Source organism: Podarcis pityusensis (assembly GCF_964106645.2).
Source record: "Podarcis pityusensis genome assembly, chromosome: 7".
NCBI lineage: Eukaryota > Metazoa > Chordata > Lepidosauria > Squamata > Lacertidae > Podarcis > Podarcis pityusensis.
In genome coordinates, this window is record NC_138031.1 from 90,624,174 (window position 1) to 90,638,563 (window position 14,390).

General features: G+C 44.3%; 1 protein-coding gene and 1 long non-coding RNA gene across 3 annotated transcripts in view; both read left to right on the forward strand.

The window, feature by feature from the left end:
* The window catches only part of SUGT1 (SGT1 homolog, MIS12 kinetochore complex assembly cochaperone), a 39,275-nt gene extending 31,876 nt beyond the window's left edge, over nucleotides 1-7,399 (forward strand). For both annotated transcript variants that reach the window (XM_081012985.1, XM_081012984.1), the window contains 2 exons: nucleotides 4,621-4,808; nucleotides 5,160-7,399. In XM_081012985.1, the coding sequence (XP_080869111.1) occupies nucleotides 4,621-4,808; nucleotides 5,160-5,261 (290 nt within the window). In that variant the 3' untranslated portion in view covers nucleotides 5,262-7,399. The remainder of the gene's footprint in view (nucleotides 1-4,620; nucleotides 4,809-5,159) is intronic.
* Nucleotides 3-4,556, forward strand: LOC308481028. The gene is made up of 2 exons (XR_013988411.1): nucleotides 3-3,812; nucleotides 3,851-4,556. It is a non-coding gene; the product is annotated as an uncharacterized lncRNA (long non-coding RNA).
* Nucleotides 7,400-14,390: the final 6,991 nt, after the last annotated feature.

Sequence of the window (14,390 nt, forward strand, 5' to 3'; positions counted from 1 at the left end):
TATGTTCATGTTCAGTTCTACAAATTGTACTTTTGCTCTTATCTACACACTATTGCACTCTTTTGTTTGAGACAATCACTTATTGGATTATAGGTCTGTTCTTGGATGCCATCATTATCCATTATTAAACAACAAATTATAGTCCTGCTACTCAAAGATCACTTGTTGTAATGTAGCAGAGAGAAGAGAATCTACTTTGGTCAGGATGCAAACTTTTTTTTCTATTTATTATTTTATTTTAGTTATCAGATTTTTAGTGTTCCTTTCACCATTGGTCCCAAAGTGGTTTCCAGCCATATAGAGAAAAACTAGATACAATTTAAGATCCAAACAATGTAACCTTAAATGGACAGGACAGGCCAAACGGGTCCTCCTGGGAGAACTGGCTGGTCTTTGTTCAATATTTTATTAATTTTCAGTTACAAAAATCCAATAAATGCCATATTTTATCAATACCAAATAGCAATATCAATTCAAATACAAATCAATTACATAGCCAATTATAAAATTTGTGTGGCTTCCGACATGCTGTACTTCAAGGTCTACTGATTCTCTTTAATTCTGCCTCCAGACTATTGCTCAAACCATATACAATCCACTCTTGATAAAATCCCTTATACCACAGCTACAATAATTGACGTCAGTTCCTATTAACACATATAGTAATTTGTAAATTTGCAAGTTCTCCTTTCTTCTTCCTGTGTGAGGTTTTAATTTTCATCAATTGTTCCTTTATTTATCAAATATTATGTCCATATTAGTTATTCCTGATCTCCTTTGTGCCTTACGGCTCTGTTGACTCAGAGTTATTCGGAAGGGATCTCTCTCTTTTGTTCTCAACTCTTCTGATTGTAGCTGTAAAATTCCATACTTCCGATTTCAAGCAGGGAGTTGCCTAATGTCCTGCCAGAGCCCCGGCAAGCCTCCAAGTTCTCTCCCCTCCACGTCCAAACGAAGCAATTAATTATAAGTACTTATAGAAGAATGATCTGGTGTCCCACTAGAACCCCAGGAAGTCTTCAAAGTCCAGTCCCTCCTCCCCTCAATCAGGGGGCAAGTAAAAAATTAACTCCGCAGAGGCTCCAAGCCCTTTTTATAATTATTCCAAACTTTAATATTTTCCTCACACAGTCCCGTTTGTCATTATATTCCATATCTATACTCCCATTTTCTTTCCTCTTCACTTGCTGTGAAGAACAAAAAAAAAGACATTCTTGGGGGGAAGGGTTTTGCCGAGTCATTTTTGTAACAAAGGATTTATAATGAAGTGATTGGCTTCCCTCCCCAACACATACTGTCTTTAAGCTCGATTGAAGTCATCTTTCCAATTCAAATCTGTACGACCTTGTAGCTATTTCAATTCGGCTGTCCTTAATCTTGTCCCATCATTGCCAGCACGCATCTGTGCATTAATCCTAATTAATCTCTTAATGAACAGAAGAATCACTGCTCTTAATGGTGGCATTGGAGGGTTACTGAGAGGCAAAGTACTTTTGCACTGAGTGTCTCCCTGCTTCCCACATCCATGTCTGAGCGAAAGTCAGGTACCTAGACGATCTGTGAGTGAAGCTCTTTCCCCCAGACCCTGGGGGGAGTTTACAAAGATAATTACCCTCTATTATCTTTGTTTATTGCTTCACCAATGATCTCCTGTGGCCGTGGGAGCTGCGCGATTAAGGAAACCAGAAGCTGAGAACTGGCTGGTCTTGACTAGATCATAAAAGGCCAGTAACAAACAGCATTGCTACCCACGTCCTTAGGAGGGAAGAATTCCCAAGTCAGGGCACAGTCACTGAGACAATCCTGTCCAGCATTGCAAGCAATACTTGCCAGTGGCCCTGTGACCAACCACCCTCTCCACAAGTGGATCTCAAGGCTTGTACTGGCTGAAACAGGAAGACTCACCACCAAGTGTCCAGGTTGTTGTTGTTTAGTCGTTTAGTCGTGTCCGACTCTTTGTGACCCCATGGACAAGAAGTCTTTATATGCCAGCATCAACACATTGAATTGGGCCTGGTATTATATAGGGAGCCAGAACAGATCTGGTGACACGTGGCTTCCCATGGGAGCACCTGCCCAAACTCTAGCAGTAACATTCTGTACTAGTTGCAGTTTCTTGACCATCTTCAAGGGTAGCCCCATGTAAGTGTCTTGAATTGATTCCTGGCTTGTAAGCTTCTTCTCTTTCCTCTTTCCTCTCTTGAGAAGAGAAGAGCTTGAGATAGTTTTTGCTTGATGTGTCATAATTGATGTTTAACTTGTAAAAGCAGTTTTTAAAATTTGATTTTCAAAATTATAAACATACAACAAAAAACAATTCAAAATCCAAATATCGAGATTACTCTGAATCTCATGACTTCCCCCCATCCCTTCCCTGGGTCCTAATGATAATATTTATAACTGCATATCAATATTATCCAAATTTTTATCCTTCTAAATTATCCATACTTTCTGTTACTTTACAAGTGTGGTTAAAATCCTGCTAATGTTTTAATGTTGCAGTGGTCTCTTAAATAAATTATAAACTTTTCCTATTCTTTTTAAAATTTCTTATCTTCTTGGTTTCTGAGCTTCCCAGTTAATTTTTTCATTTCGGCATAGTCCATCAACTTGGTTTGCCATTCTTCTCTGGTCAGGGTTGTCTCTTCCTTCCATCTCTGGGCTAATAGTATCTGTGTGGCTGTTGTTGCATACATAAACATTATTTTCTGGTCCTTTGGTATCTCGGTACCTATAATTCCTAATAGGAGAGCTTCTGGTTTTTTAACAAAAGTTATTTTAAACATTTTTTCCATTTCATTATATAGCATCTCCCATAAATTTTTCGTTACTTTACACGTCCACAACATATGATAAAAGGTACCTTCTTTTTCTTTACATTTCCAGCAAGTAATTGTGCTTGTTCTGCACATTTTTGCTAACTTAACAGGAGTCAAATACCACCGGTACATCATTTTTATGTAATTTTCTTTCAGTGAACAACATGCCATGAATTTCAAATCTGTTTTCCATAGCCTCTACCAGGCCATATTATTTTCTAAAACATCTTTTTGAAATCTTGATAACTCATAACTAAAACCTTTCTTTTTATCTGTCTTTAAAATATCATTTAATTGATGATACTGTAACCAGTCTGTTACCATTTCTCTTATCTCTTCAGAGTCTTTTAATTTTACCTGTTTTTCTACTTCGGTTAACAGCTCTATATATGTTCAATTTTTTTCAAAGATATTGCTTCTAATAGGGAGAGCCACCACAGTGTTTTTTGTTTTAATGTCTTTATATTTCTCCTATACCCTAAAAATGGATTTTCTTATTATGTGATTCTTTCATACCATAAGTATGCATGCCATGCAAATCTGTTATCATGTCCTTCTAAATCTAAAAAGTCTCCATTTTTCAAAATTATCTATTCCCAGATCCAGCAAATGCAGGATGCCTCATAATATAATTTCGTCATTTCTTATGTGAATGCTCCTTTTAGTTATTGGAAAGGTGGGAAGGTTCCTCTGAAGGAAGATTACAACATTTGGGGTTTTTGGTTTAGAGAAAAGGAAAGTAAGAGGAAGTATGCTAAGCATATTTAAAATATGCACGGCATGGAGAAAGTGGGTGGGGGGAGCTTTTTCACCCTCATAACACGGCAACCTGTGGGCATCCAATGAAACTGAATGTTGGAAAAACTAGGACAAGCAAAAGAAAAGACTTGTTCACACACCACATAGTTAAACTGTGGAATTTGCTTCCACAAGCAGGTAGTCATGGCCACCAACTTGGAAGGCTTCGAAAGAGAATTAGGCAAATTCACAGAGGCTAAGGCTGTCAATGGCTGTCAGCTGTGATGGCCAAGTTTTACCTCCACTGTTGGTAGGCAGTATGTCTCTGGATACCAGCTTCTTGGAATTAAAGGTGAGGAGAGCGATGTTGCACTCAAGGCCTGTTTTCAGGCTTCCCATGGGCCCCTGGTTAGCCTCTGTGAGAACAGGATTCTGCCCTCGATGGGTCTGATCCGCAAGGCTGCTCTTATGTTCATGGGGTGGGGGGAGAAGGAGCACAGGTAGAGAATGAAAAAGTAGAACAGAACTTTTCACTGGCTTTTGTGTGTAGAGTGACATTTGTAAGTGAACTGAGTGCTTGGTAGAGCCCAGCATGAATCTACTGTGGAACAAAAGCTGCCCTCTTTTGTTCCCTCTTCTGCATTATGTGGCCCATTGTTGGAAGACTGGGAAGGTGTGGATTAGAGGATTGATTGTGTTTGTGGTGTGGGGAGAGGCCAAACAGATATATATTATTGGGGGGGTGCGAGAAAGAGAACCCCAATGGATATATGTATGGCGAAAGGTGTGTGGTTTCAGCCCCACTCGTCATGGGCATGTAGTTCCTGAGAAGAGAACTCACAAGGACCCATAGCCTTTGAATTAGAAAAGATTGCCTGCTCCTGCTCTGGCTTTGATGGTCCTGTTTGAGTAAGGAATGCGGAGGGAAATACATGCTTCAGTAAACTCAGTTATTTGGAGCTGTTGCCTTCTTTTCAGTCTGTACATGCTAAAGTCCACCACTGTTCATCTGTGATAAGCTGTGATATATTGTTGGGATCAATCTGTTCTCTCCATTTTCAAGTTTCAGATGCGACACACCTTTATCCTTCATCTTCTCATTGTACAAGGAATTGGGACAAATTAGTAGTTGAGATCAAAGAAGAAGAGAAGAATGAAAAGTTGGAGGGGGATGCAGCTTTAAATAAACTGTTCCAGCAGATATACTCTGATGGCACAGATGAAGTGAAACGTGCCATGAACAAATCTTTTGTAAGTTAACATGAGATTTTCTGAGTTGTGTTTAATTTATTATGACTGCAAATGTAACATCAATACCCTTTGACAAGGAAGCCTGCCATAGAATTGTAGAGTTGGAAGGGACCCTACCAAGGATCTCATGGTCCAACCTCTTGTGATGCAGATATGGCTGTTTCTGAGAGTTGGAGAACCATGAAATAATAGGAAATTATTTTGCAGGTGGAAGGGTGCATTGAACTTCTTAGTTCAGTGCTTAGTGACTGGGCCACTGTGTCTCCTTCTCGCCTGCAGAACTCAGTCTACTTGATTCTTGGATTATTCCTTTTTTTAAATAATCGACAAATGTGTGTTTTCCTGTTTCAGATGGAGTCTGGTGGGACAGTTTTGAGCACAAACTGGTCTGATGTGGGTAAAAGGAAAGTAGAAGTCAATCCTCCAGATGACATGGAATGGAAAAAATTCTAACTTTTCATGTGCCGCTTTGTGCTGCCCATATTTGTGTATTTACCATTGTGTGTGGACACAGCATCCTTGAAGCTGAAGCACTGAATGTTCATTTGAAGATTATTCCTGTCATCTTACCTTGATATGCTCTAGGAATACCTTTCTCTGCAGGTCTTAGAGGAATTGAAGTCTCTTACTGCTTCTGTCCTTGAAGGGGTTTTTTGGGGAGATAATACGAACCTATCATTCGTACATTTTCTGCTGGATTGCTCAGTTATGTATTTGGAGAGTTAGCAAGACTTTTAATGGGCCACCTAGGATTATTGCCTTATTAATACACAAAAATTCTTTAAATAATTTATTCGCTTTGGTGATTTTGGGAGTAAATACACTTTTCACCTACAGTGTTAAGATTGTTTGCTGTTTAACTCTGCATACAAATAAAACTGTAAATATATAACTTTTCCAAAAACATCTTAGGCTCATTCTTTGTCAAACTAAAACAGTTGCAGAAAGCAATTTTTTTTTATAAGATATTTATTGAGATTTTCAAAATATTACAAAATAAAAATAAAAAAGAAGAAAATACAAATTAAAAATAGTTAAAAACAACTCAATCTTTCCATTACTTATTTTTCATTAGCTTGCATTTTTTGAGTTACGTAGCCTGTGGATAGGCCTCCTCTGTGCTAAAATTAGGATCTTAGTACCTCAGTACCTCAGTGGTACCTCAGTTTAAGAACAGTCCGGTTTACGAACTCCGCAAAACCGGAAGTGGTGTCCTGGTTTGTGAACTCTAAGAATGGAAGCCAAATGGTGGAAGGGTGGCAGGAGGCCTCATCAGGGAAAGCGCGCCTCGGTTTAAGAACGGGTTCAGTTTAAGAATGGACTTCCGGAACGGATTAAGTTTGTAAACTGAGGTACCACTGTACCTCATTCGATTTACAATAAAAGTAACAGACATTGCTCTATAGGCATTATACATAGTGTATTTTTATAATATAATAGAAATAAACAGAATATGCACGTAACAAGAGGCTAACCACCATATCATAACCACCGTATATGATATCTATCCCGCGAGCCCAAGCTGCTGTCCTTCTCCCATGCAATCACATGGAACGGCATTGAGTTTCACCTTCCTTCCATCTTGACTTATTACTGTGGGTGAACCAGGGTTCATCTCTTATAATAAAAGTGGGTCAGTTTCACAACAAGCCAAGTTCAGACTATGAGTTATGTTTGATAGGGGAACGGACTCCCTCGGGAGGTGGTGGACTCTCCTTCCTTGGAGGTTTGTAAGCAGAGGCTGCATGGCCATCTGTCTTGGATGCTTTAGCTGAAATTCCTGCATTGCAGAGGGTTGGACTAGATGACCCTTGGGGCCCCTCCAAACTTTACAAAGCTTTATGAAGCTGATTTGTTACACTAACCAGAGTTTGTTATATCCCATAGCTCAATAATAAGCCAAGGTTCAATGAAAGCAAAACTAAACACTTGCTTTAACGGTCTGCCTTATGGGAATCCTTTGAAGCAAGAGGATGTTCAGAAGTACAGGGTCCAGGGTGGGGGCAAGATAGAAAAATGCACAGTGAGTGTGTTGAAGCCCTTGGGGACAAATGGCACATTGTGTCTTAGGCTCTGGTATCATTCCCTTTCCCAAGATCAAACTTCAGCCCCAAAGGTGTTCTGTTAATTTCCTAGACTGGGAAAGTGAATTGAGAGTCCTGTCCCCCCACTGCTGCCCTCGGACTATGTACAGTTTTGTTTTGTCCCTCTGTTACCTCTGGTCAAACAGGTTTGGCAGTGTTTTGAAACAGAACACACATCTCCAGAACCTGTTTACCACTAGGGAAAGCAGATTGAGTCTATGCATTGTGAACAGAAAAATCTCTTTCAAATCATCTGCAACTGTCTGAGGGGCAGGGACACACACAGGTTGTTGGGGTTTTGGAGGGGGGATTGTTGCTGTTGATTTTTTGTATATTTTAGATTTTTTGATTTATGTGGAAATCGTTCGGTTTGATTTTGTATTATGTTTTAGTTACTGCTTACAGCTACTTTTGTTATGTTTTGGGGTTTTTTTCATGTTGTAAGCTGCCTTGAGCATGGTTTGAGCATGGAAAGGTGGCCTACAAATAAAATTATGTACATATGTATGTATGGATGTTCTAATTCAGTTGTATCCTTTTTTGAGATCTAGTCAGTTCATTACAAATATAAGTCCAATGAGGCATTAAGCATTTGATTGTCTATAAATAATTGTTGAATAGACATATATGGGGGAGGGGGGGAGGTCATTGAAATGGAACTACCAGTAGATGAGTTTCCTACTTCTATTAAATGTTTTTCAGCTTCAGGTTTTGCACAAAGCATTGCAATGTTTTCTAATCTTTGCTTTGAATTGTTCATGTAGGATTGAAATGTAGTGATTGAAAGGAGGCGTATTATTGAGTTTTTTAAAAAAATATTTCAGTAAAGATTTCCTGACGTGCACATAGTTTTTGCATATATGGAGGTATCCACATATCAAAGTGAATAATGCATATTAGCAAGTTTTCTATAATGAACAGCTAAAGGTCATTCTTGTATGGAAAAAAGCATCCACATAGATAAAAACAATGCAAAGCCTCTTAACAGTTTTCAGCTTCATTTAAATATGTTTTCACATATTTGCCTTTACTCACTTAGCTTAAGGCAAAATAATTGCATTTGGCCTTTGAGGGAAATATAATGCATATATAATGGTTTTGCCTCAAAGTAAAAACTTGTACTAGTCAAACTATAAAACGTCCCATCCTTCTCAGATGTCTCTCTTAATGCTACAACATATAAAATTATTTTATACCGTATTACAGGGTAATGTGGTTCAGTGGACTAATTGTGACAGCAGAACTGCTCATACTTTAATTATACTTTAAACATTAACTTAGAAACAAGCACATTGACATTTGATCTTTGGGGTGTCTTGCCCTCCAGGGCTAGGAAGCAGTCTCCTGAAGATGTTCCAGAAGGGATGGGACCACCCTTGTGTCGTGGAGGCAGCATCCTCCACAACACAGGAGCTCCAGTGCTGACCAGATTACAGTGGTACCTCTAGTTATGGACTTGACCCGTTCCAGGGTGCCATTCGCACCCCAAAAAGTCCGTAAGTAGAACGCTGCTTCTGTGCACGCACGCAGTGTGATAGAGTGCTTCTGCGCATGTGCAAAGTGTGCAGAACGTTTCTGCGCACACACAAGTGGGAAAACCCGCTTGTATACACTTCCGGGTTTGCCGCGTTCACAAGGCGAAAAGACGCAACATGAACCTAACGCAACACGGGGTATGACTGTATTCCCAACTCGGGGAGGAATCCAACGGCAATATCCTCTGGTGGCCCAGTTGTGCTTCCTGCCACTTCTTCCCTCTCATCCAGAGCTGTAGGACAGATTGTGGGAGGCAGCACCCTGTGTGTTTCTCCCACCCCCAGGGATGAAGTCAATGAAAACTCACAGGGCCAATGGAGGAGGAGGAGAGGGTCTGGGTGCCCTCAGCCTGCCACAGGCAGGAATGACCAGCTCAGTGAGTGAAATCACATGTATTGTCCTCATCCAGTTACCGCATTTTTCGCTCTATAGGACGCACTTTTTTCCCTCCAAAAATGAAGGGGAAATGTGTGTACGTCCTATAGAGTGAATGCAGGCTGCGCGGCTAAGCCCAAAGCCAGAACAGGGAGACGGAGCGCCCTGTCTCGCTGTTCTAGCTTAGGGATGGCTGCGCGCAAAGCCTCTGCAGGGCAGCGGGGTGCCTTCACCCCGCTGCCCTGCAGAGGCTAGAAAGGCTGTTCCCAAGCCAGAACAGCTTGGGGATGGCTGCGCAAAGCTATCCCTGAAGCCTTTGGAGCACAGCGGGACCTCGCGCTGCGCTCCAAAGGCTTCAGGGATCTTTGAGGCTGGCGGTGGGGGAAAGCCGCCAGCCCCAAAGAGCAGGTCGAAAGGAACCTGAAGCCTCCAGAGCGCAGCGGGAACTCCCGCTGCGCTCCGGAGGCTTTGGGTGAATGCACCTTAAACGCACCTTGTTTTAGAGGGGGAGAACAAGAAAAAAATCCCCCCCCCCCGTTCTCCCCCACCTATGGTCCAGTGCGTCCTATAGTAGGCAAGCTTTGCTTGAAAACATTATTTTTAAAAAATAAATTTATTTTTCATTAATAACAATGCAATGGAGGCCACATTAATGCAATGCCAAATTATACCAAATCACAATACAATAAAAAAGCCAATTAAACAGTTCCGAATTAAAAATAAACTTCCCATGTTCTGGCTATTATTGATGTCATTCCTTGGTCCTGCACAAATTCTCTTAATTAGTCCCAAATTCCACAATTCTGATCTTAATCCCTTGTTCTAGCAGCCACTGATGTGATAACTTTCGATCGTGTTTAATAAATCCAAATCCATTAACTTGCAGAGGGAATTTATATCCTTTAGCTGTGTGAAATATTTGTTTACCTTCTTTTCCTTCATGTTGTAATCAGTCAGTTTTCTTCCACATTGCCCCTCCTTCCAAAACTCATTTGTAAGCACCCCACAGCTCCATTTTGCCTCTCTGAACTGAAAGCACTCCAGCGTCTGGCCGCGACTTCTGGTTAACTTCCAGTGTTTCTCTCCTTCTAACGACTGGCGTCTCACCAAAACCATAATAAATCAGAACTAGAGCTCTCTTTAGTTGGCAATGTTACAAATCATCACAGTATTTCACACAATCTGTTCTTTCAAGCACTCTGTAAAGAAAATTATAAGTTCCTGTTGAATCCCTCTTGCATTCCATGTATAGTTGTAATCCATTAGTACAGTGGTACCTCGGGTTAAGTACTTAATTCGTTCCGGAGGTCCGTACTTAACCTGAAACTGTTCTTAACCTGAAGCACCACTTTAGCTAATGGGGCCTCCTGCTGCTGCCGCGCCGCTGGAGCACAATTTCTGTTCTCATCCTGAAGCAACGTTCTTAACCCGAGGAGAAAGGAAAAAGGAAAGAGGGGGAGGGGATCAAGTTGATTCCAACTTGGTATAGAGAAACAAGGTATAGGGGAAATGAGCAAATTTCAGGAAACAGATAATATTAACTCACATGGGCCAAAGCACAAGATTGTTAACGTGATACATCTCAGGGCTTTGTCCTGTGTGGTGGCCTCTTCCCACAAAATCACAAGGACCTTCATGAAGTAATTTCTAACTATTGGATTGGATCTTGTACCCAAGTTGCTGGCTACAAGAGTGGGAGGCGCTCCACTCTAGTTTTTCCCCCTATTGCTCCACTCTGCTCTTCCCCTGCTTTCCCTCCATTGCCCTATGTCTCCTGCCTCTCTTGAACTCTGACTTGCTGAAGTACAGGTCCTTACAGACATGGAAATTTTAAAACAAATTTCACTGCAGTGTGGTTGATGGTATATGATTGAGGAATATGACAACCGTGAATGTGCACTAAAGGCAAAAATTATGCTCAACAAAGCATCCCCTGTGTGAGTGCCTGAGGGCCCTGCTCTTGCCACTTACCATCTGGCCTGGGGCGGGGCCTGAAGCCTCACAAGGACTGCTCTGCTGCCCAGGAGGACTCCCCTGTGTGAGTGCCTGAGGGCCCTGCTACTTCCTGCCACTTACCACCTGGCCCAGGGCGGGGCCTGACAGGCCTCACAAGGACTGCTCCTGCCACCTACTATCTGGCCCAGGGTGGGGCCTCACAAGGACGGTTGTTGCCACTGATGCTGCTACTGCCCAGGAGGACCCGGAGGGGTGCAGAGTTCTTTTTAACATGTTTTAAAATCTCCCTTTCCCTTTAGATTTTTTATACATGGGGGTGGGAGGGATGTTTGGGTGGGCTTGGGAATTTGTTAGATTTTGATGAATTTGTAATTTTTGTAGTTTTTATTTGTACTGTTTTATTGTTTTCTGGGTTGTTTTTGTTTTTTGTTTTTATTGTTTTAAGGTTTTATTGTTTTAGGCTGCGAAAGAATAACATTAATTGCCATCAATGGAGGCTACTATGAGGCTTGGGATTGCTACCATGGAGGGGCGAGGGAGGTATGGCGGTGGGGGCAGATGTTATAGGCGAAGGGGATCGAGATATGGATATGCTCGTACCCCTTCCAATCTGCTCTTCATCCCGAAGGACGAGGGTAGGGTGAGCAAGGATTACTCACCTCCGTCACTGGTGCTGTGCAATGCCAGGTCTATAGGCAACAAAACCGCTACCCTGCGAGATTTCTTTATCTCGCAGGGGGTCGACCTGGCTTGTGTGACGGAGACCTGGGTGCGCGAAGGGGCAACAGTTACCTTACGAGAGATGGCGCCCCCGGGTTTCTCCGTCCCCCACCAGTCGCGGACTGTGGGCCGGGGGGGGAGGGGTGGCATTATTAATCCGGGAAGATTGTCCTTTCAGGTCTCTACCATCGCCATCGATCTCCGGCATTGAATGTGTTGGCCTAGTGTGGGGCTCCGAGGAGAGCTTGGCTGTGTGGCTGGTGTACCGGCCACCTAGCGCACCAGCAGCCACCCTGTCAGGCCTATTGGAGGCGGTGGCCGGCTGGGCCTTGGAGTTCCCTAACCTATTGGTATTGGGGGACTTCAACATCCATGCTGATGCCACTCCCTCCTCACAGGCTCTGGACCTGGTGTCTTCCATGGCGACACTAGGGCTCTCTCAGTTTGTTTCGGGCCCCACACATCAAGCAGGCCACACGCTGGATTTGATCTTTGGCGTAGGTATAGATGTGATCATGTCTCCTTCGATGAAGGTGCCATAGTCTGATCACTACGCTCTGAAAGCCAGGATTGAGTTTCCACCCCCACCCTGCTTAGGTGGCGAGCCGATTTGGGCTCACCCGCAGAGGCTGATGGACCCTGATAGATTCCGCCAAGCCTTGCGGGACCTTGCTCCCCCTGGCAACTCATTGACTGAGCTTGTTGAGGGCTGGAATATCCAGCTCCTGGCAGCCATCGATGAGATCGCACCTAAGTGCCCTCTGCGACCCCGCAGAAACCGGGCTCCCTGGTTTACCAAGGAGCTCCGGAAAATGAAGCGGGACCTCAGACGGCTAGAGCGAGTTTGGCAGGGTGCCCGTGACGGAACCTCAAGAACATCTTATAGGGCTTTTATGAAAACCTACGAGATGGCGGTGAAGGCTGCTAAGAAGTCTTACTTCTCGGCCTCCATTGCATCCGCTAGCTTTCGCCCGGCGCAATTATTTAGTATAATCAGGTCTTTACCGTCCCTTGAGGGACAGCCAAATTTAAATTACAATTTGACACACAGCTGTGAGGCATTTGCGAGCTTTTTTGCGGAGAACGTCTTGTTGCTCCGCCATGACCTCCCTGCCAATTTGGATACAATAAAGAAACTGGAGGCCCCTCGACTGTCCTCGGGTCCAGTATTGGACCACTTCAACCGGATATCCCCAGCTGATGTGGACAGACTCCTCCGAGCTGGAAAGCCCACCACCTGTCCTCTTGACCCGTGCCCGTCTTGGCTGATTAGAGCGTGTCCAGAGGAGGTGCGGGCCCTCCTGGGGGATATCATCAATTTGTCCCTTGGCACGGGGACATTCCCAGGGGAACTGAAGGAGGCAGTGGTGCGCCCGCTCTTAAAGAAAACATCATTAGATCCTTTAGATCTATCCAATTACCGCCCGGTTTCGAATCTTCCATTCCTGGGTAAGGTGATTGAGAGAGCGGTTGCTGAACAGCTTGGTGGGTTTCTGGATGAAACATCGGCTCTGGATCCATTCCAGTCCGGCTTCCGCGCTGGTCATGGGACCGAGACGGCTCTGGTTGCCCTAACAGATGATCTTCGTAGACAGCTGGATCGAGGTGGGTCGGGGCTGCTGATTCTTCTAGATCTGTCAGCAGCTTTCGACATGGTCGATCACGAACTTCTGGACCACTGCCTTGCCGACGTGGGGATCCAGGGCACAGTCCTTCAATGGCTGTGCTCGTTTCTCTCTGGTCGGGGACAGAGGGTGGCGCTTGGGGGGGAATTGTCATCGCGCCACTCCTTGGTGTGTGGAGTACCTCAGGGTGCGATACTCTCCCCGATGCTTTTCAACATCTTTATGCGCCCCCTCGCCCAGCTTGTCCGGAGTTTTGGGCTGGGTTGCCATCAGTATGCTGATGACACCCAACTCTATCTGTTGATGGCTGGCCATCCTGACTCGGCCCCAGACACACTGACCAGATGTTTGGAAGCTGTGGCTGGATGGTTACGTGGGCGCCGGTTGAAGCTAAATCCTTCGAAGACAGGTCCTGTGGCTGGGATGGGACGATATGGGATTGGGGGGGGCAACTCCCATCTCTTGCGGGGGCGCAATTAGTGCCAGCACCGTCCGTTAAGAGTTTGGGTGTAATCTTTGACACCTCCCTTTCCATGGAGGCGCAGATTGCAGCTACAACAAAGGCGGCATTTTTCCATCTCCGCCAAGCTAAGCACTTGGCTCCTTACCTCTCTCGCCCTGACCTAGCCACTGTGATCCACGCGACGGTCACCTCCAGACTGGATTATTGTAACTCGCTCTACGTGGGGCTGCCCTTGAGACTGACCCAGAAACTCCAGCGGGTGCAGAATGCTGCAGCGAGACTCCTTATGGGGTCTTCGCTGCGAGATCACATTCACCCGGTGCTATACCAGCTGCACTGGCTCCCGGTGGAGTACAGGATCAGGTTTAAGGTGCTGGTTTTAACCTTTAAAGCCCTATACGGCCTAGGACCCTTGTACCTATGGGACCGCCTCTCCTGGTATGCCCCACAGAGAAACTTACGGTCTTCAAATAAAAACATCTTGAAGGTCCCAGGCCACAGAGAAGTTAGGCTGGCCTCAACTAGAGCCAGGGCTTTTTTGGCCGTGGCTCCGATCTGGTGGAACACTCTGTCACAAGAGACCAGGGCCCTGCGGGACTTGACATCTTTCCGCAGGGCCTGCAAGACAGAGCTGTTCCACCAGGCCTTTGGCCAGGGCACAGCCTGACTCCCTCAGCAATCTTCGCGGAGCTCTGGCCCAATGGTTGCCAGTGGCTTGAATTAATTAATTTTATAATGAATGATTTTAGAGTGTTGTTTGTGCTGTACTTTTGTACTGTTTTATTGTTGTTAGCCGCCCTGAGCCCGGCTTCGGCTGGGAAGG